The sequence below is a fragment of the Rhincodon typus genome, chromosome 7 (assembly GCF_021869965.1).
Source record: "Rhincodon typus isolate 14 chromosome 7, sRhiTyp1.1, whole genome shotgun sequence".
Lineage (NCBI taxonomy): Eukaryota > Metazoa > Chordata > Chondrichthyes > Orectolobiformes > Rhincodontidae > Rhincodon > Rhincodon typus.
In genome coordinates, this window is record NC_063338.1 from 91,041,089 (window position 1) to 91,061,368 (window position 20,280).

General features: G+C 43.8%; 1 protein-coding gene across 1 annotated transcript in view; it reads left to right on the forward strand.

Annotated features, from left to right (window-relative positions):
- Positions 1-20,280, forward strand: part of si:dkey-91i10.2 (uncharacterized protein LOC555224 homolog) — a 31,088-nt gene that overhangs the window by 8,783 nt on the left and 2,025 nt on the right. Inside the window, exons 2-5 of the mRNA XM_020510593.2 lie at positions 3,871-4,036; positions 7,717-7,934; positions 9,934-10,540; positions 14,382-14,527. Coding sequence (XP_020366182.2) covers positions 3,871-4,036; positions 7,717-7,934; positions 9,934-10,540; positions 14,382-14,527 — 1,137 coding nt within the window. The remainder of the gene's footprint in view (positions 1-3,870; positions 4,037-7,716; positions 7,935-9,933; positions 10,541-14,381; positions 14,528-20,280) is intronic.

A 20,280-nucleotide genomic window follows, 5' to 3' on the forward strand; every position in this document is an offset into this window, starting at 1 on the left:
CACACGCGCACACACACACCACACACATGCACACACACACAAACACACACACACACTCCCACCCACACATACACACACTCACTCACACACACACACAAACATATATGCACACACACATGCACACACACACACACACGAACACACACAAACACATACGCACTCAAACACACACATACGCAATGCGCACACATATACACACACCCACACACCCACACATATGCACTGCACACACACACACACACATACAAACGCACACACACACACACACACACACACCTCATGTGGAAAGATTTGACACTGAGACACATTAGGAGATATTAGGACAGGTGATGAAAAGTCTTGTGAAAGGAGAATTTTAAAGAAAGAGGTTAAGAGGCAGAAAGGTTTGGCAGTGAGGTTTAAAATCAGGGATATGTTGGTATTATCATAATGTCTGTGATCCAGTTTTTCAAAGGTCCAGTTAATGCTCTGGGGACTGGGATTCAAGCCCCATCAAAGCAGAAGGTGGTACTTAAATTTGATTAATAAAATCTGGAATATAAAGTTAGTCCCAGCGATGGTGACCAAGAGATTGGTGTTCTTTAAGGAAGGAAATCTGCCACTTTTACTTGGTCTGGCCAACAGTAAAAACCGAAAGAAATGTGGATGCTGGAAAGCAGAGACAAAAACAGAAATTGCTGGTAAAGCTCAGTAGATCTGGCAGCATCTGTGCAGAGAAATCAGAGTTAATGTTTGGGTCCAGTCACCCGTCCTGTAGCCTACAGTAATGTGGTTGACTCTAACCGTCCTTTAAAGTGACCCTAGTGAGCCACTCAGTTCAAGGGCAATTAAGAATGGGCAGCAAATGCTATTCCTGCCAGCTATGCCGACACCCCATTAATGAATATATGTTGGAACATGATCCTTAACCTGCTAAAGAACAGCCCCCAACATAGAGAGGGATTAGAGGGATACAGACTCTGAATAAGGGCAGAAAGTTTGTTTTTTAGTTTAGTAAGGGCATGATAATTGGCACAGGCTTGGGGGGCCTTGGCTGTTCCTGTGCCATACTTCTCTTTTGTTCTCTCTCTCTCTCTTTTATTAATGGGGATTTGGAATCAGCGCAGGGAAAATGCTTGTCCTGGGTGACAAATATTGCTCTTTCATTGAGTATATGTGACAGTAAAGGCTAATTCTAACTCTAATTCTAATGTTGGATGTGTGGATTTTGATGGTTAGATCCAGGATGTGGTGGTTCCACCGGTAGGAGTAATTAACCACCACTATCACTTTGTAGCATCGAATAACATTTTCAATGCCCTTGGCAGAAAAGCAGTCAATAAGGTGCAAATAAGATTTAGAAGGACAATATTAGACTGACTGGCTGGGGCGATTGTTGCTGGAACAGGGAAGCCTGAGGGCGGATCTGATAGCAGCCCTTAAGATTCTAAAAGGCTTTGATAGGGTAGACATAAAGAGAATGTTTCTGATATATATTTTGCCAAATCCGCACATCCCTCAGCATGGTATATACTGTGGTCACCAGAACCATCTAAGATGCTTGGGTAGATTCACTATTACTAATCTTCCTTATTGGCATTAGTCTAATTTACTGATACCACATGGAGAAGTCTTTTACCCAGGGTAGGTGAGCCCAAACCTAGAGGACATAGGTTTAAGGTGAGGGGGGAAAGATTTAAAAAGGACCTGAGGGGCAACTTTTTCACACAGAGGTGGTGTGTGTGTGAAACAAGTGGCGGAGGCTTTTTTTTTCCTTTATTCATTAACAGGATGAGGATGTCACTGGCTTGGCAGCATTTATTGCCCATCCCTAAATGCCCAGAGTCATCCACATTGCTGTGGGTCTGGAGTCACATGTAGGCCAGACCAGGTAAGGATGGCAGTTTCCTTCCCTAAAGGACATTAGTGAACCAGGTGGGTTTTTCCCAACAATTGACAACAGACTCACAGTCATCATTAGATTCTTAATTCCATTTATTTTATTGAATTCAAATTTCACCACCTGCCGTGGTGGGATTTGAACCCAGGTCCCCAGAATGTTACCTGGGTCTCTGGATTAACAGTCCAGCGATAATACCACTAGGCCATTGCCTCCACTGGCTTGTACAATTACAACATTTAAAAGGCATCTGGATGGGTAGATGAATAGGAAGGGTTTAGAGGTATTTGGGCCAAATGCTGGCAAATGGGATTAGGTCAGACTGAGATGTCTGGTCGGTGTGGATGTGTCGGACCGAAGGGTCTGTTTCCGTACTGTATGGGAGAAAAGCAGTAACGGGGGCCTCAGTATCTGAATTCATACGTGAAAAACAATCTCATAAATCCAGGTCTTTCTATCTGAGAAAGTGCTGATTTTTGTAACCAGGAGTCATCGCTGGCTATTATGTTGCTATTGTGTGGCCGTTTGATTCAGTGTTAGATAGGCACAGTTTCTGGCCCCTGAGCCTCAGAGGGTGGATATGGGGTGAGGGGCTATTGACGAATTAAGATTATCCTTGGGTTTCGAATAAATGACCTTGAGGAATGGGAACAGACGTGAAATTCATTAATACATTCCTCTGTCTGCTATTTAAGGCATACACTCATCTATTACAAGTGATTAAAGACTTTCCTGAAGTAACAGGGAGAAGAAATGCAAGTAAAGGGTTGGACAGTGCAATAAAAAATACAATTTTTAAAAAATCATTCCCATGTGTGAAATGGGCATTGTGGGATTTATTGCTTATCCCTAATTTTCCATGAGAGGGTAGCAGTGGGTCATCTTCTAAAGCTTCTGGTGTGCATGCGGCATTTAAAATGATTAGGGAACTTAGAGTAAAGAGAAATAGATATGAGTTTAAATGTAAAAGGTTAAGTACAGGGTGATATTTTAAAAATAAGCTTAGTGCCAAAATGAGTGATTGAAGCGAAGACGGAATCAACATTGAAGAGTTAGTTAGATGATTTAACGATAAGGGAGGTACAGAGATGAGGAAATACAGCAAACACATTGTGCTGGCCAGGACCATTACTCATGCAAAGGATGAGACCAAAATTGGACCAGTAGAGCCGAGCAACCTGTCTCCATATTGTAATAGCTAAAACTTAGGTAATAAGGGCCTTCAATCCATGTTTTCCTCAGATTCTTCACTGGCAGCAATTCATCTAACAGCCATTCTATCTTTACAACCAGGCTGTACAACCCTAATCAAAACCAAAAACAGAAATTGCTGGGCAAACTCAGCAGATCTGGTAATGCGCGGAGAGTAATCAGAGTTAACATTTTGGGTCCTGTGACCCTTCTTCAGAGCAGTCAATCCTGATATCCAATGTTCTGCCATGTCAGCAAGTTGTGAGTTCAAATCCCAGTCCAGAGACACGAGCATAAAATCCATGGGGCGTGCAATGTCAGCATGGAGGGAATGCTGCATGAGATGTCATCTGAGGCCCTACCTACCCTTTCAGGTGAAGGCAAAAGATCACCTGGCAGTATTTTGAAGAAGGGCAGAACAATTTTTTCAAGCCTTCCAGCCATGTTTATCCCTCATTCATCCTCAATAAAACAAAACAATTTGGTCATAGCAATGTTGTTTGTGGGAGTTTACTGTGCATATATTGGCTACCATATTTCTGTACATTACAACTGGCATTATGCTTCAGAAGTGGCCATGGAGCAGTATGGGACATCCATACAAGGTGCTGTAGCAAAGCAAGACTTTTCTCTTTAATTAATTCGAGCTGGAACCAAAATCCCCAGTAATTAGAAGTATCACCGCGAGCTTTTAACAGGCTGCGTGTGAGTCTGGAATGGGAATGCCTACGCGGCTAGTGTTCTAAAAGGCTGCAATGTGGGACTTTGTTTTGATCAATGCGTTCTGCTTCCTTTAACAGCTGCACTGCAGAAACTGCGGCTGGACCATCAGCCCATCTCCAGGAGCTGGGTGACATCACCGTAGGGAAACAGGACAATCAATCAAGCCCGGTTTCCACGGCGACCCCAGACTGCGGCGCAGAAGGCGATCGGAAACCTGCTGGTGTTCGTCGGCAGACAGATTGTGTAAATAAGTTGCTGCATTATTGCTTTAGGCTGCGAGTCGAGAACACTCACAGTCGGCTGCCCCGATGATTTACCCTCGCCGGCAGGGGAACGAGGCAGGGAAAGCTTGATGGTGGGGACTAATTGCAGCCTGAACCAACACTATCTGCTTGGATGTCAGTTGTGTGGCAACTTGACACATAATGTTATTGATGAGCCCTTGAGAGAGACAACAGTGGGAGCGCAGCGTCATAGGGAATTGCTAAGATGAGGACAGACCACAGTTTATTGAGTATGTCTTCGGCCATCCTGATAGTCATATAAAACAATGCAAATAGAGTTGTTGGCTAATCTAGCAATCAATCTCTATCAATTAGTTTACAACAGGCCCAGACATGTGGTAAGGAAAACTGCATCAAGAGATTTGGATGGTTTACACATTGAATACTGGATACCCAGGAGTGCATTACAAGCTGGAATCTAATCAAGAGGTTTGGGTGGTTTTTGTGTAGAATAACGGATAGCAAGGAGTGAGTTACAGATTTGAACCTAATCCAGGGGTTTAGATGGCTTATATGCAGAGTAATAGAGATGGTCTCATGGGGCACTGGGTATCATCTCTACCACTTAGCCAGAAGTTCTGGGTTCAAGTCCCAGCCTGAGACTCGATAGCCATGGAAAGTGTGGGCATGATCACATCAGGTCAATGAATAGGCTGCTACTCCTTCCAGTATGCCCGATGACAGACAGTAAGGGTGTGAGAGTCTGCTGGTCAGCCAGAACCCCACTTGGGTTAACTACAATGCAACAGCCTCCCCATGCTAAAAGGCTCCCCTCTAGATTGTACTCTGTTGCAAATGTCCTTCTCACTTTGAGAGACAACCCAAAGAAGTATAATAGAATGATGGATCACCAGGATAATGTACAAGTTGGAATCTAATCGAGAGGTTTAGGTGGTTTCTCAAAAGAATGCTGGACAGCAAGCAGTGAGTGGCAAGCTGGAATCTAATCAATGGTTTATGTACAGAATAATGGATATCTGGGAGCAAATTGCAAGCTGGAATCTAATCGACAGGTTAGGGTGGTTTATACAGCAAGGAGTGAGTTATAGACTGCAATCTAATTGAGAAGTTGGGGTCATTTGTACAGCAGGGAGACAGTTGGTAAGTGGACTGTAATCGAGAGGTTGGGTGGATTATACAGCAAGGAGTAAGTTACACACTGGAATCTAACCAGAAGGGCTTTAGATGGTTTATGCTTATAACAAAGTAAAATTCTGTGGATGTTGGTAATCTGAAATAAAAACAGAAAGTACTAGGAATGGGTCAGGCAGCATCTCTGGAGAGATAAAAACAGAGCTAATGTTTCAGATCAATGACCTTTTATTATGTTTAGAAGTTAGAAATGTGACATATTTTAAACAACTGCAGAGATAGGGAAAAGGTGGAGGAGGGAGAAAGGAAAGGTTAAGGGGATATGGTGAAAGGCAGAACAGATTGAATGAAAGAAGAGATGATAGTACAAGGCAAAAAGGTAGTGACGTGTGAAAAAATACTTATTAACAGCGGCTTTCAGAGAAAATGAAGCCACTTGTTATGAACTGAAACTGTTGATTTCGGTGTTGCTCCTGAATAAAGACAAGACGCTGCTCCTCATTGCCGCTTTCTCTGAGCTTCATTGGAAGAGTGCAGCAGGCTGAGGACAGAGAGGTCGTATTGAGCATGGGACAAAGAATTAAAATAACAGGCGACTAATGGCTCAAGATCACACTTGAAGTCTAAATGCAAGCAGTCAATCTGCACTGAGTCCCCCATCTGTGGAAGGGATGGCACTGGGAGCAGAGAAAGTACCAAATTGTGGGCAGCACGGTGGCTCAGTGGTTAGCACTGCTGCCTCACAGAACCAGGGACCCAGGTTTGATTCCAGCCTCAGGCGACTGTCTGTGTGGAGTTTGCACATTCTCCCCGTGTCTGTGTGGGTTTCCTCCGGGTGCTCTGGTTTCCTCCCACAGTCCAAAGATGTACAGGTTAGGGTGGATTGGCCATGCTAAATTGCCTGTAGTGTTCAGGGATGTGCAGATCAGGTGGGTTATAGGGGGATGGGTCCGGATGGGATGCTCTGAGGGTTGGTGTGGACTTGTTGGGCTGAAGGGCCTGTTTCCATACCATAGGGGTTTCTATGATTCTAAATCAAAGAAGAAATTTAAATTGGATGGCATTTTAGGGGCCATGGACAGCAGGGGATCATGGAGGTGAAAGAGGTGGTGTGGAATTCCTTGCACTTGTGTGAGAAGATGCTTTGGGAAGGGGGAGGGTTGAGGGGGAAAAGCTGAGGAGTGGACCAGGCTTTTATGCAGGGAATGGTTCCTTTCAAATGCTAATAGAGGAGGGCGAGATGAGTTCGGTGGCAACATCACCATTGACTACAGAAGCTGGAGGAGAGGAAGGTGAGAACAAGGGGAACCTCATCAAGGTGCTGGGGGAGAGAAGGCGCACGAGCAGTACTGCAGGAAATAGGACAGGTACAACCCATCTGGAGATTTAGAATAAGAGATAACAAGGTGTAGAGCTGGATGAACACAGCAGGTCAAGCAGCATCAGAGGAGCAGGAAAGCTGACGTTTCGGGTCTGGACCCTTCTTCGGACCCTTCTTCTTCATTTCTGAAGAGGGGTCCAGACCCGAAACGTCTCCTCTGATGCTGCTTGGCCTGCTGTGTTCATCCAGCTTTACACCTTGTTATCTCAGATTCTCCAGCATCGGCAGTTCCTACTATCTCTGGAGATTTAGAATGATGGGATTACAAGACTCAAGTAAAACGTGGCAGCAGAGGTCTTGAAATCCTCAGCAAGTCGGTAGCATTTTTGGAAAAGCGAAAGAGTTCACAATTCAGGTCGATGACCTTGCATTAGTACTGGAAGATGTAAAAGATTTAACAATTTCTAATCAAGTCTAGAGCCACAGGGCATCGGAAGAGAGGGAGAGGAAAGGGCAGAGTGATGGTCCGCAGTCAGATGGAAGACAGTGTGATGAATTGATGGAAGGGTAGATGGTGCCTGCAAATAAAGCATGGTAATGAGGCAAGACAAGAAACAAAGGTTGGATCCAGAGATGATATGGAATGGTAGAGGGGGGAAGGACAAGAAAATCATGGCTCCCATTGCCTGGGAATGTGATGAGAGGGATCCCACCCTGGTCACTGGTGTATTTAAATTCAGTTCATAAATGTAGAATTGAAAGCTAGTCACGGTGATGATGGTCGTGAAACGATCATTGATTGTTTAAAAATCCCATCTGGTTCATCAGTATCCTTTGGGGAAGGAAATCAGTTGGCCTTACCTGGCCTGGCCTACATGTGACTCCAGACCCAAAGAAATGTGGTGGACTCTTAACTGCCCTCAGAAATGACTGAGAAGGCCTCTCACTTCCAGGGCATTATGGGACGGACGATGAACGCTGGGCTTGCCAGTGGTGCACATCCCATGAAAGAAAAGAAAATGATTGTGACTTGCCCAATGAGCAGACCACCCTGCTGGCTATTAACCCATGGGGGAGTTTCCAAATTGCATCAAAAGCCCCCAAACAGTCTCTCCTCCCATTGACTATGGTACAGCGCCCCTTCATTATCAAATGCCAGAGAAGAATGGGTCAATTCTATGTTTTTTTCACACTCTCCCTGACATTTCTTTCCCTCTCTTCCCCAGCATTCGCTCCCTGGATGTCGGAGGTCAAGCTCTGACGCAGCCTATGGGACGACGGAGAGTGCCAAGGCCCAACGTGAATGCCGCCTGCGACCCCATTTCAGCGACCCCATGCCAGCCGATGCAGTCAAGCGGAAGCAGTTGGAGATGAGGATAGCAGCTGCCGCTTGGGGCCTTGGCCAGAAGAGACGCCAAGACAAGGACAGCAGCAGTGGGAGTGAGTAAAACACCTGCTGTTGGAATTCCAGATATTGGGTAGCTCAATTAGCGTTCATCCCGCATGAGTGGGAAGTGGTGGTATCGAGCTCTGCTTCAGAACAAATAGCGGGAAGAATTTGTTTACATGCAGTAGATCCACCTTTTATTCCTTTGCTTGTATCATTAGCTCCCTTGGTGGGAAGACAATCATGTCACTGGACCAGATGCATCACCATCCAGAGGCCCAGGATAATGCTCTGAGGAAATGAGTTTAAATCCCACCAGTGGTAGCTTGTGGAATTTCAACTCACCTCATCAAAAATGGGAATTGAAAGCTGATTCACTGGCCTGCATGTGACTTCAAACCCACAGCAATTTGACTGCCCCTTGTTCGGCCTAGCGAAACACTCAGTTTAAAGGCAGTTAGGGATGGACAAGAAATGCTGGCCAAAATCCTATGAAAAAATGAAACAAAGTTATTTTGTTTAATAATATAAGTCACCAGTGGCCTGCTTGAAGGCCTTGTCAAAGGTATGGTTACCCTGAAGTTGAGTTCACCACCAGTCATCTCTTTTGAATGAGAAAGCAGCCTGTTGCCCTCTATGGTGACTTGCAACTTGTGGTATTCTTTACCCTGGGGGTTGTGTAACACTGTGCAGCACCTTTTCTCCTTCATTCTTTCACAGGATTTGGGCATTGTTAGCAAAGCCAGCATTTTTTTGCCTTAATTGTCCGTGAACTCAGTGCCTTGCTAAGCCATTTCAGAGGGCAGGTGAGTCAACCACATTGCCATGGATCTGGAGTTACACATAAAGCTAGACCAGATAATGACAGCAGATTTCCTTCCCTAAAGGAGGTCAGTCATTGACTGATACACAGACTGTCATTGATAGATTGTTGGGCACTGGAGGAATCCGAGGGTATGGGACGTGTCAAGAATGTGGAATTGATGCAAACATCAGCCATGATCATATTGAATGGTGGAGCAGGCTGGCGAGGCTGAATGGCTACTCCTGCTCTTAATATCTATGTATCAGAGATTGCCTGGTGCAAGGAGAACTCTTGCAAGTGGATCTATGGATGTGTTCTGAGTCTTGTCCGTCCTCTTATCCTTGTAAAGTCTAGAGATTGATGGAAGTGAAATATTGAAAGAAATCTTAACTGATTTTGAGAGACTATGGAAATCGGAGTAATTACTGTGAATAATGAGTACTTACTGGTAAAGCTATCCCCTGGGTATTTAGTTATAATTTAACCCGCAGTAATTTCTGAAGTATTCACATTTATTACTTTACAATATCACATAGTTTTACCCCAATAATGATTGGTGGTGTTATTCTGTAATACCGTCTCATAATATCCAATGATGGTGTGCGTTAACACCTCCTGACAGTGTGTGTTACTGTTGCAATGACCATGTATGTTAGTATGCCATAACAGTACATCTTAATATCTCATAACCATATGAGTTAATATCCCACAATGTGTGCTCATTTCCATGACGGTGTGTTGCTATCTGCTGACGGTGCGTGTTACTGTCTCCGACACTCTGTTTTATACCCTCTGACAGTGTGTGTTGCTGCCCCTATGTGTTACCATCTCCAGTGGTGTGCATTGCTTCTGTGTTACAATCCCCAATGGCGTGTGTTACCATCCCCTGACACTGTGTGTTAATAATACCTGATACTGCATTTTAATACCCCGACTATGTGTTTCTATCCCCTGTATCATTGTATCACTGCCCCGTCACTGTCTTGTGCTGTCCCCTGTTACTGTATGTTAGTATCCCTGACATTGTGTGTTAATGTCCCCTGACCATGTGCATTACTATCCCCTAGCACTGTGTTACTGTCCCCTGACATGGTGTGTTACTACCTTATGCCATTGTGTTGGTTTCTCCAGCATTGGTACCACGCTGTCAATGAACAGAGTAGCGTGCACTTCTCAGCTCCAAGCAATGTATTAACGGTTGTGATTTCATGATGTCCGATACACAGATCCGTTTTCCAACCAATCCAGCAGACTGGCTGAATCCTCTTCCAGCTCAAAGCCAAGAGACGGTTACCAGGGAGCTGGCTCTGACAACAGATCAAAGCATCGCTGGAGTAGCCTCAGCACAGACAGTGGTGTGGTTGGACTGAATGACAGGAGTGAAGAGAGGGAGGAAGAAGAGGACGAGCGGGCAAGGAAGGGCAAAACAGCAGAAGTAGAGAGAGCGGACAGCGGTATTGGGCCAGCTATGGCCAAGAAATGGAAAAGTCGGGTGGGGGAGACGGCGCGCTCAGTGCAGGCCTGGGTTGTCCATCGACCCTGTGTCGACTGCGGAGAGAGAGACACCTCAGAAACAGACCTGAGGGATGCCATGAAGATACGGGAGAACCTCTGTGGACAGTGTGCAAAGCGCAGGACTGAGCGTAAGGAGGCCATCTTGGAATTTGTCAACACAGAATCCAGCTATGGGGAGGACCTACGCATCATCAAGGAGGAATTTTACCTCCCCATGCAGGCGGCTGGACTCCTGACCCCAGATCAGCTAGCAGTGATCTTCAGTAACATACAGGAACTCATAGAGGTTAATGAGAAATTTCTCGAGAGGCTGCATGACTCCACTGAACAAGCCTTTGATCAGGTGAGAACAGGCCTATCTTAAAACACAAAGAATTAAGAAGTGGGAGCAGGTGTAGACAAAATAGCCTATTGAGCCCGCTCTGTCATTAAATATAACAATGACTGATCTTCAGCTTCAATTGCATTTTCCCTTCCTCTCCCCAAATTCCTTGATTCCGTAAGAGATCAACAATCTGTGTGTCCCAGCCTTAATGATGGAGCATTGAAGTAATAACCCTTCCTTCCTAACACTTGAGATAGACTTGGAAATAAAGTTATTCTATTAAATAGCACCTTTATTGACATCCAAAGCAATTATAGCCAAGTAAACATTTTGATATGTAATCACTGTTACAATGTAGGAAGTACAGCAATCAGTTTGAACACAACAGGTTCCTACTAACAGAATCAGAAATTGCCTTCTTCAGAAAGGTCACTGTACCTGAAACGTTAACTCTGCTTTCTTTCTATAGGCACTGCCGGACCTGCTGAGTTTCTCCAGCAATTTCTGATTTTGTTTCTGATATCTGCAGGTCTTTGGTTTTCACTTTGATTCACTTTGGAAGGAGTAACAGGAATACAGAGTACTGGGCTAATGGTAAGATTCTTGGTAGTGTGGATGAGCAGAGAGATCTCGGTGTCCATGTGCATAGATCACTGAAAGTTGCCACCCAGGTTGATAGCGTTGTTAAGAAGGCGTACGGTGTGTTAGGTTTTATTGGTAGAGGGATTGCAGCTGTACAAAACTCTGGTGCAGCCGCACTTGGAGTATTGCGTACAGTTCTGGTCACCGCATTATAGGAAGGATGTGGAAGCATTGGAAAGGGTGCAGAGGAGATTTACCAGGATGTTGCCTGGTATGGAGGGAAGGTCTTGTGAGGAAAGGCTGAGGGACTTGAGGCTGTTTTCGTTAGAGAGAAGAAGGTTAAGAGGTGACTTAATAGAGACATACAAGATGATCAGAGGATTAGATAGGGTGGACAGCGGGAGCCTTTTTCCTTGGATGGTGGTGGCTAGCATGAGGGGACATAGCTTTAAATTGAGGGGTGATAGATATAGGACAGATGTCAGAGGTAGGTTCTTTACTCAGAGAGTAATAAGGGCTTGGAATGCCCTGCCTGCAAAAGTAGTAGACTCGCCAACTTTAAGCGCGTTTAAATGGTCATTGGATAAACATATGGATGATAATGGAATAGTTCAGGTTAGATGGGCTTCAGATTGGTTTCACAGGTTGGCGCAACATCGAGGGCCAAAGGGCCTGTACTGCGCTGTAATGTTCTATGTTCTATGCTGTATGCCACCGACAAACAGAAATTTGATACCAACCAAATTACCTACTCTTAGTTGATTAAAGGATACATATTTGCCAGAAATCAGTGGAGAATCCCCTTAAACCAGTTGTATACCTGTCGTAGGAGTGTTCGATATGGACAGTATCGAGGAAACTTTATTTTAAACGTCATGCTTTCTCTGTCCTGGGAGCATTTGAGGGGACGGTGAGCTTTACTTTCAGTTTCAAACAGTACAGAGAGCTTTACTTTCAGTTTAAAAGAGCACAGGTATGTTTACTTTCATTTTAAAAGAATAGATGGAGCTTTACTCTGAATCTAACCTTGTGCTATACCTGTGCAGGAAGTGTTTGATTGGGCCATTGTCGAGAAAGTTTTACTTTCAGTTTAAAAGAGTAGAGAGAGCTTTACTTTTTTTTAAAGGAATAGAAAGAACTTTACTTTTTGTTCAAAAGTGTAGGGAGATCTTTACTTTTTGCTTAAGAGTAGAGAAAGCTTTATTTTCTGTGTAAAAGATTGAAGGATGCTTTATTCTGAATCTAACCCCACGCTGTAATTGTCTGGGAAGTGTTAGAAGTAGTGTCCGAGAGAAAGAGACCCTCGCATTTGAACTTGAACTCAAATAATATCCTCATATAAGCACCTCCCATTGGATAGCAATTAGAAGCAGGGTTCCTTTCCTTCCAATCTTTGACATAAGTAATCATGAGGCAAAAAGTAATCCACAAACCGTAATGCTGGCTGAAATTGGTAAACACCAAATGGCCCAGAGATTGACCTCAGCCAAGCTCCCTATTATTAGCCTGAGGCTTCTTTGCTCACACACTGCCTGGTGACTGGGGGGATAAGACTGAGATCACTAAGGAGGGATCAGGAAAAGTAACTCAATGTAATTAACGATCAATTTCAATAGGTCCCGTGGTTACAATAACTTCAATTCTATCCTCTGCATCTTATCTGTCTGTGGTTAGATAGCAGAGAGATTAAATTCCAACCATAGAATCATAGAATAGTAATAACACAGGAGACCACTCCACCTGCTATATTAGTGCTGGCTCTTTGAAGAACCTAGTTCCACCTTCCTGCCTTTACCTTGTAACCCTGCACATTATTTTCAGGTTATAACCAATTCCCTTTGTTTCGATTGAACCTGGCTCCACTACATTCTCAGGCAGTGCATTCCAGACCCAAACCACAGGCCGTATGGAAATGTTTATCGGCCTGTCATCATCGTTTCTTTTACCGATTATCTTATATCTGACTGCTTTGATTTTCAATCCTCCCACAAATGGGAGCATTTTCTCTTTATCTAATCTGCGATGACCACAGTATTTACAGCACAGAAATAGGCCATTAAGCTCACTGGTCCCTGCTGGTGCATTTCCAGCATTTCCTTCAGGTATTTATCCAGCTTCCCCTGAAGCACATCTATGATATTCGTCTCAATAATCCCACATGAGTTTCACATTCAATGGTTACTAACATTTATCTATCAAAGAGGATCTTATGAAAACACCAAGGAAGCTGCTGATTAGTGTTTAAGGGAAATGAGTCTCTCATTGTGATGCTGAACTGTACAAAGAAGGTCTCCCATTCAAACAGACTTGGTTGATGCAAACAGCGGAGAGGGACTATCCTATTAAGTATCATGGAGATCTCCAAGCTTGGTAGAACAAAATACCCAACAGTGATTCCTGTTGGGAAGTGTTGCCTGTGGGCACAAATAGAAAATGGGACATGGCCTTAATTGATTCAGAGCCTGAGGATTTTCACAACAAAGGCTGTCAAGTGAAATGGGGCTACTTTTAGAGATCATGGGAGAGTGGTGAAATTGTATGTCAGGAGAGGAGGGACAGAAATGAAAAGGTCAATATTATCACACCTTGCACTCTCAATACAGTCACTGCAGCCTTTCTCCTTTGTTGCACTAAGTCCTGCTCAACTATTCAAAAATATCAACTCTCGTACTCTGAGATAGTAGGAACTGCCGATGCTGGAGTCTAAGATAACAAGGTGTGGAGCTGGATGAACACAGCAGGCCAGGCAGCATCAGAGGAGCAGGAAAGCTGATGTTTTGGGTGTGGACCCTTCTTCCGATTTCTGAAGAAGGGTCCAGACCCGAAATGTCGGCTTTCCTGCTCCTCTGATGCTGCCTGGCCTGCCGTGTTCATCCAGCTCCACACCTTGTTAACTCTAGTACACTCACATTCAATTTTAATTCCCTCCGTGGCCTCACTATCCTTTTAACTGCCTCCAATCCTGAGTTATCTGAACTCCTCAAATACAGGATTTTCGGGTTTCACCAATTTGATTGCCCAATCGTTAATGACGCCCTCAGTTACTGAGGCCTAAAGCTCTAGAATCTCCTCCCCAAGCCTCTCTACATATCATTTGACCTTTTAGATGCTTCATAAAATCTACTTTTTTGACCAAGACCATCCCGTGGCTGGGGGTCAGATTTTTGTTGAATGCTTCTGCGAAATGATGTGAGACATTTGGCCATTATAATGGCACTCTATCAATGCAAGTTGTCATTTATCTTCTAATTGCTCTTTCTTTTCAATGTGTTGCCAGGATGATGAGGACTTTTTAACCGTGTGCATTGGCGAAATGTTCCTTGAGTTTGTTAACATGCTGCCAGCATTTCAGACTTACTGCATCCATCAGTCTACCTCCATCAACATGCTGAACACACTGGAGAAAGAGAAGGAACTCCTCAGGTAAAAATCCCCAAACCTTTTCACAATTTGTAGAATCATAATCACAGAGAAGCGTAAGAGCAGAGTAGGCCATTCAGCCCATCGAGTCTGCTCCACCATTTACTACAATAATGATGGTCGAACACCTCACTGCCTTTTATCCACACAATCACCATAACACTTTAGGTCACTGATAATTGGAAATCTATCAAATCTGTATCTCAATATCAACCTATCAAGCAACCTTACACATATTGAACCCCATTTCTGTGGATCTGGAATCACATGGAATCATAGAGTCATGCAGCACAGAAACTGACCCTTGGGTCCAACTAGTCCATGCTGAACATAATCCCAAACTAAACTAGACCCACCTGTCTGCTCTTGGCCCATATCCCTCCAAACTTTACCTATTCATGTATCCATCCAAATGTCTTTTAAACATTGTAATTGTACCCACATCCACCACTTCCTCAGGAGGTTCATTCCACATGCGAACCACCCTTTGTGTAAAAAAATTGCCTCATGTCTTTTTTAAACCTCTCTCCTCTCACCTTAAAAATGTGCCCCCAGGTTTTGAAGTTCCCCACTTTAGGGAAAAGACAACTACCATCAACTCTAACAAAATACGAAAGAACTACAGATGCTGTAAATCAGGAACAAAAACAGAAGTTGCTGGAAAAGCTGAGCAGATCTGGCAGCATCTGTGAAGAAAATGTCAGAGTTAACATTTTGGGTGCAGTGACCCTTTCTCAGAACAGTTCTGAGTTCTGAGGAAGGATCACCAGACCCGAAACGTTAACTCTGATTTTTTCTTCACAGATGCTGCCAGACCTGCTAAGCTTTTCCAGTAACTTCGGTTTTTGTACCATCAACTCTATTTATACCTCTCATTATTTCATAAACTTCTATCAGGTCACCTCTCAACCTCCTACGCTCCAGTGGAAAAAGTCTCACCCTATCAATCCTTTCTTTATAACTCAAACCTTCCATACCTGGCAACATCCTGGTAAATCTCTTCTGAACCCTTTCCAGTTTGATAATACCCTTCCTATAACTGGGTGACCAGAACTGGACACATTACTCCAGAAGAGGCCTCACCAATGTCCTGTACAACCTCAACAATAACGTCCCAACTCCTATGCTCAAAGGTCTGAGCAATGAAGGCAAGCACGCCAAATGCCTTTTTAACCACCCTGTCTGTATGTGATGCAAACTTTAAAGAATTATGTACCTGAATCCCTAGGTCCCTCTGTTCTACAACACTACCCAAGGCCCTACCATAAATTGTATAAACCCTACCCTTGTTTGTTGTACCAAAATGCAATATCTCACATTTATCCAGATTGAACTCCACCTGCCATTTTTCAGCCCATTGACCTATTTGATCAAGATCCCTTTGTAATCTTAGAAAACCTTCTTCACTGTCGACTATGCCATCTATTTTGGTGCCATCTGCAAACTTACTAACCATGCCTTCTATATCCTCATCCAAATCATTTATATAAATGACAAACAAACGAGGACCCAGAACCAATCCCTACGGAACACCACTGGTCATAGGCCTCCAGTCCGAAAAGCAACCCTCCACCATTACTCTCTGCCTCCTGCTGTTAAGTCAATTATGTATCCAATTGGCAAGCTTACCCTGAATCTCATGTGACCTAACTTTGCTAATTAGTCTACCATGTGGAACCTTGTCAAAGACCTTACTAAAATTCAAACAAACAACATCTACTGCTCTGCCATCATCAACTGTTTTGGTAACTTCCTCAAAAAAATCAATCAAGTTTGTGAGACACAATTCTCCTCGCACAAAACCATGCTGACTATCCCGAATTAATTTTTGCCTCTCTAAAGGCCCATGAGGGGGAGTTCAGCTGTTTGCATTTCCTAAAGGAAATTAATGAAACAGATGGGTTTTTATCATTATCAACATTGTTGCCATTAGGCTAGCTTTTTATTCCAGATTTTTATTCAATTCAAGTTTGTTGTAAGGCAAGAGTACTGGTTGCTTAGGAACCAGATTTAGGGAATGAAATAATAGTACTGGGAGGGAAAAGAGTGTACAATCCTTATTTTTTCTGTAGCTTGTTAGGAATAGAGAGAGACAGTGAGCAAGAAATCTGATTTGGTAAGTAGTGGGTAAGATTAAGTACTTTGTTCCCAGTTTATTGTTTGCAGTTGGTGAGGTTCACAATTGCAGGAGAATTTGGCTCAGTCAAAATCAGGGGAATTTCCAGTGTCCGTGATGACCACACATGCAGGAGATTTGTTGAAGCTGCAGTTCCTGATTGACCAGATGTAGCTGCAGATGGACTCACTATGGGCATCCGTGATGCTGACGACATTGCGGATAGCAGATTTAGCGAGCTGGTCATGCCACGAATAAGGGCCCGACAGACGGAAGAGTGTTGGGTGACCACCAGGAAGACTCGTAGAAATGAGGAAGCAGTGTAAGAATCCCCCTGTGGCCATCCCCTGTTAGTTAATATAATTTCAAACTTCCTTCCTCCCCTTTTCAATCTCTTTGGAAAGTTAATATCTCACCATTATGTTAGCCTTGGCTCAGTGGGTAGGATCTTTAACTCATTCAGAAATTCACGGGTTCAAGTCCCACTCCAGAGATTTGGGTACACATTCTAGGCTGATATTTACACTGCAGTACCGAGCGCAACGTTGTCAGCAGTACCATTGGCTGCCTTGAACTGAGAAGTCCCCTTTCACGTCACACTGACTTGGAGCAGTCTTGGCTGTCCCTTCTGTGCCGCTAGGTCAGAATCCTGGCAATCGCATCCGAATGTGTGTCTGTGCATGTGAGTAAGTCTGTCTCTGTCTGTATGTGCACGCGCTGCTGCACTCCAAGAACTGCAGTGGTTCAGAAGGCAGCTCACTTCTCCAGAACAAGCAGGGATAGTCACCCAGGGGGAAAAAGCATTAGAAAACCAGCACTTGGAAATTAATGCACTGGTCATGATGGACCTCCATTTTGAAGTATATGGGTCAGACTTGCATATATCATTTGACAGCTCTGCTGTGTTTTTTTTAAAACCTGCAACGAAAGCAAATTTAACCTGAGGTGCATTCGCTAGGAAAAGTAGCAAGACAGTTTAACACACAGGTATGTGGGTTCAAACCTTGATGACAGATCAACGCCGATACAGTGGCGAGGGAGTGCTGCACTACCGAAGGGGCCACCTTTCAGGTGAGTTGTTAAACCAGGGACCCGCCTCACGGGGAGATGAAATATCCCTAGGCCCCAACTACCAACGGTGGGGTGGGTCAATTTTCCCCAAGTGCCAGTCCCTGTCCTTCAATGCCTCCGTCCTCTGCGGCATCTTGCTGTGCCCACAATGAGCCGCCTCTCATTGGCTGCAGAGTTTTCCAATCAGCTGCCAGCTTGGTGCTACTCCGCCTCCCTTCACCTTCTCCCTCCACTGTCCCTCATCCTCCCTCCGCTGTCATGGAAACCTACTCACCTCCCTCACATCCTGGTCCGCGGACAGGGAGCTCTGGATCACACTGAACAAATCCGTTACCGACATCACCGCCACAACACTATACACCGGATCGAATTAATTACACCATGATTTACAGTACCCCTTAAACCCTTTCTGCTGTTCATTGAGATCATGTCTGATCTGCAATCTAATACCACACAGGTATACTCCTGCTTAATAAAGATCTAACAACTTCAGGTGTAAATTATCGATTGATCTATCATCAATTGCCATTTGCAGAAGAGAGTTCTGAATTTCTATCAGCCTTTGTATGAAGAATTCTTTCCTAATTTCACTCCTGAAAGGTATGGCTCTAATTCTTCCTCACAAATCCCCGACTAAATAAAAACTCTGAATAAGGGTTAAAGAATGAGTTGCTCCATCGTTCAATTTTCTTGTGAACTTTTCTCAGCTTTGTCCTGTCCAGTCTCACTTCAAATATAACTTATTACACTAGTCAGTGAGCTGTGTTGTCACTAAGATGGGAAGAGTGGACCGATTTTCTCTAGTTCCAGTGCTCCACAGGTCACAACATCAAACTTTGTTTTGTCTAATGTTTAAATTTAAAAAATCTGTCAACCAAGTTTATTTAATCAACACAAAATTATTAATTTATCATAAAACAGGTCTTGCTGGAAGAAAGTGCAACACTGATGAACACACTCAGTTTATATATGAAAATATAAATATTTACACCTCTAAATAGCCCCAAACACACACACGTACACACACAAACAAGCTACAACACTAGCATCTATCCAAAAATATGGAAAATTACCCTGTACACAAAAGCACAGGACAAATCAAACTAGCCAATCATCAGTAAAATGATGGAAGCTGTCATCAACAGTTCCATCAAGTGGCCTATGCTCAGCAATAACCTGCTCAGTGACACCCAGTTTGGGATTTGATTTGATTTGAATTATTATTGTTGTCACATGTACCAAGATACAGTGAAATGCATTGTTTTGTGTGCCAACCAGACAAATCATACCTTGCATAAGTACATCAGGGAAATAGAACAGAATGCAGAATATAGTGTTACAGCTACAGAGAAGGAGCAGGGAAAGATCAATTCTAATATATATGAGAGGTCCATTCATGAATCTGATAACAGCAGGGAAGAAGCTGTTCTTGAATCTGTCAGGGCTACACACCTCTGGACCCCAGTACAGCCATAGTTCAAACATGGATAAAAGAGCTGAATTCCAGAGGTGAGGTGAGTGTGATGGCCCTATCATCAGGATAGTGTCCTATGCCCAACCATCTTCAGCTGCTTCATCGATGACCTTCCCTCCATCAGATGGTCAATCGTTCGCTAATGATCGCACAATGTTCAGCATCATTCACAACTCCTCAGATGCTTAAACAGTCCATGTTTAAATATAACAAAATTATACAGGTCTGAGCTGACAAGTGGGAAGTAACATTCACAAGTGCCATGCAATGATAAAAGAGAATCTAACCATCACCCCCTTGATGTTCAATGACATTATCATTGCTGAATCCTCAATGATCAGCATCCTGGGGGATGAAACTGAATTGAACAAACCATGTAAATATGTTCTATGTACAGTAGCTACAAGAGCTGGTCACAGAATAGGAATACTGCAAAAAGTAACTCACCTCCTGACTCCTCAAAATGTGTACACGGTCTACAAGACACAATTCTGAAATCTGATGAATTACTCCCTATATGCCTGGATGGGTGCAGCTCCAACAATACTCAAGAAGCTCGACACCATCCAGAGCAAAGAAGCCCACTTGATTGGCACCACATCCATAAACATTAACTCCCTCCACCACCGACACTCAGTAGCAGCAGTGTGTACCATCAGCAATATGCACTGCAGCAATGCTCCTTAGACAGTATCTTCCCAATCCATGACTAATGCCATTTATAAGGACATGTGGCAGATACATGGGAACACCACCATTTGCATGGTCCCCTCCAAACCACTCCCCATCCAACCTTGTAGATATATCACTGTGTCTTCAATGTCGCTGGATCAAAATCTTGGATCTTCTTCCCTAACAGCATTGTGGTGGTACTAACACCAAATGTACTGCAGCAGTTCAAAGAGACAGTTCCACACTTTCCTTAGGGTAGCTAGGGACGAGGAATAAATGCTGACCCGGCCAGCATAATGGCAATAGCAGCATAAAAGAAACACCAGGGCAAAGAGATAAAAAGGTTTATTTCTGTAGAAATTAACTTGACAAGTAAAACACCTTTGGCCAATAAGCCTTAGTACTTGAAGGCAAACAGGATAA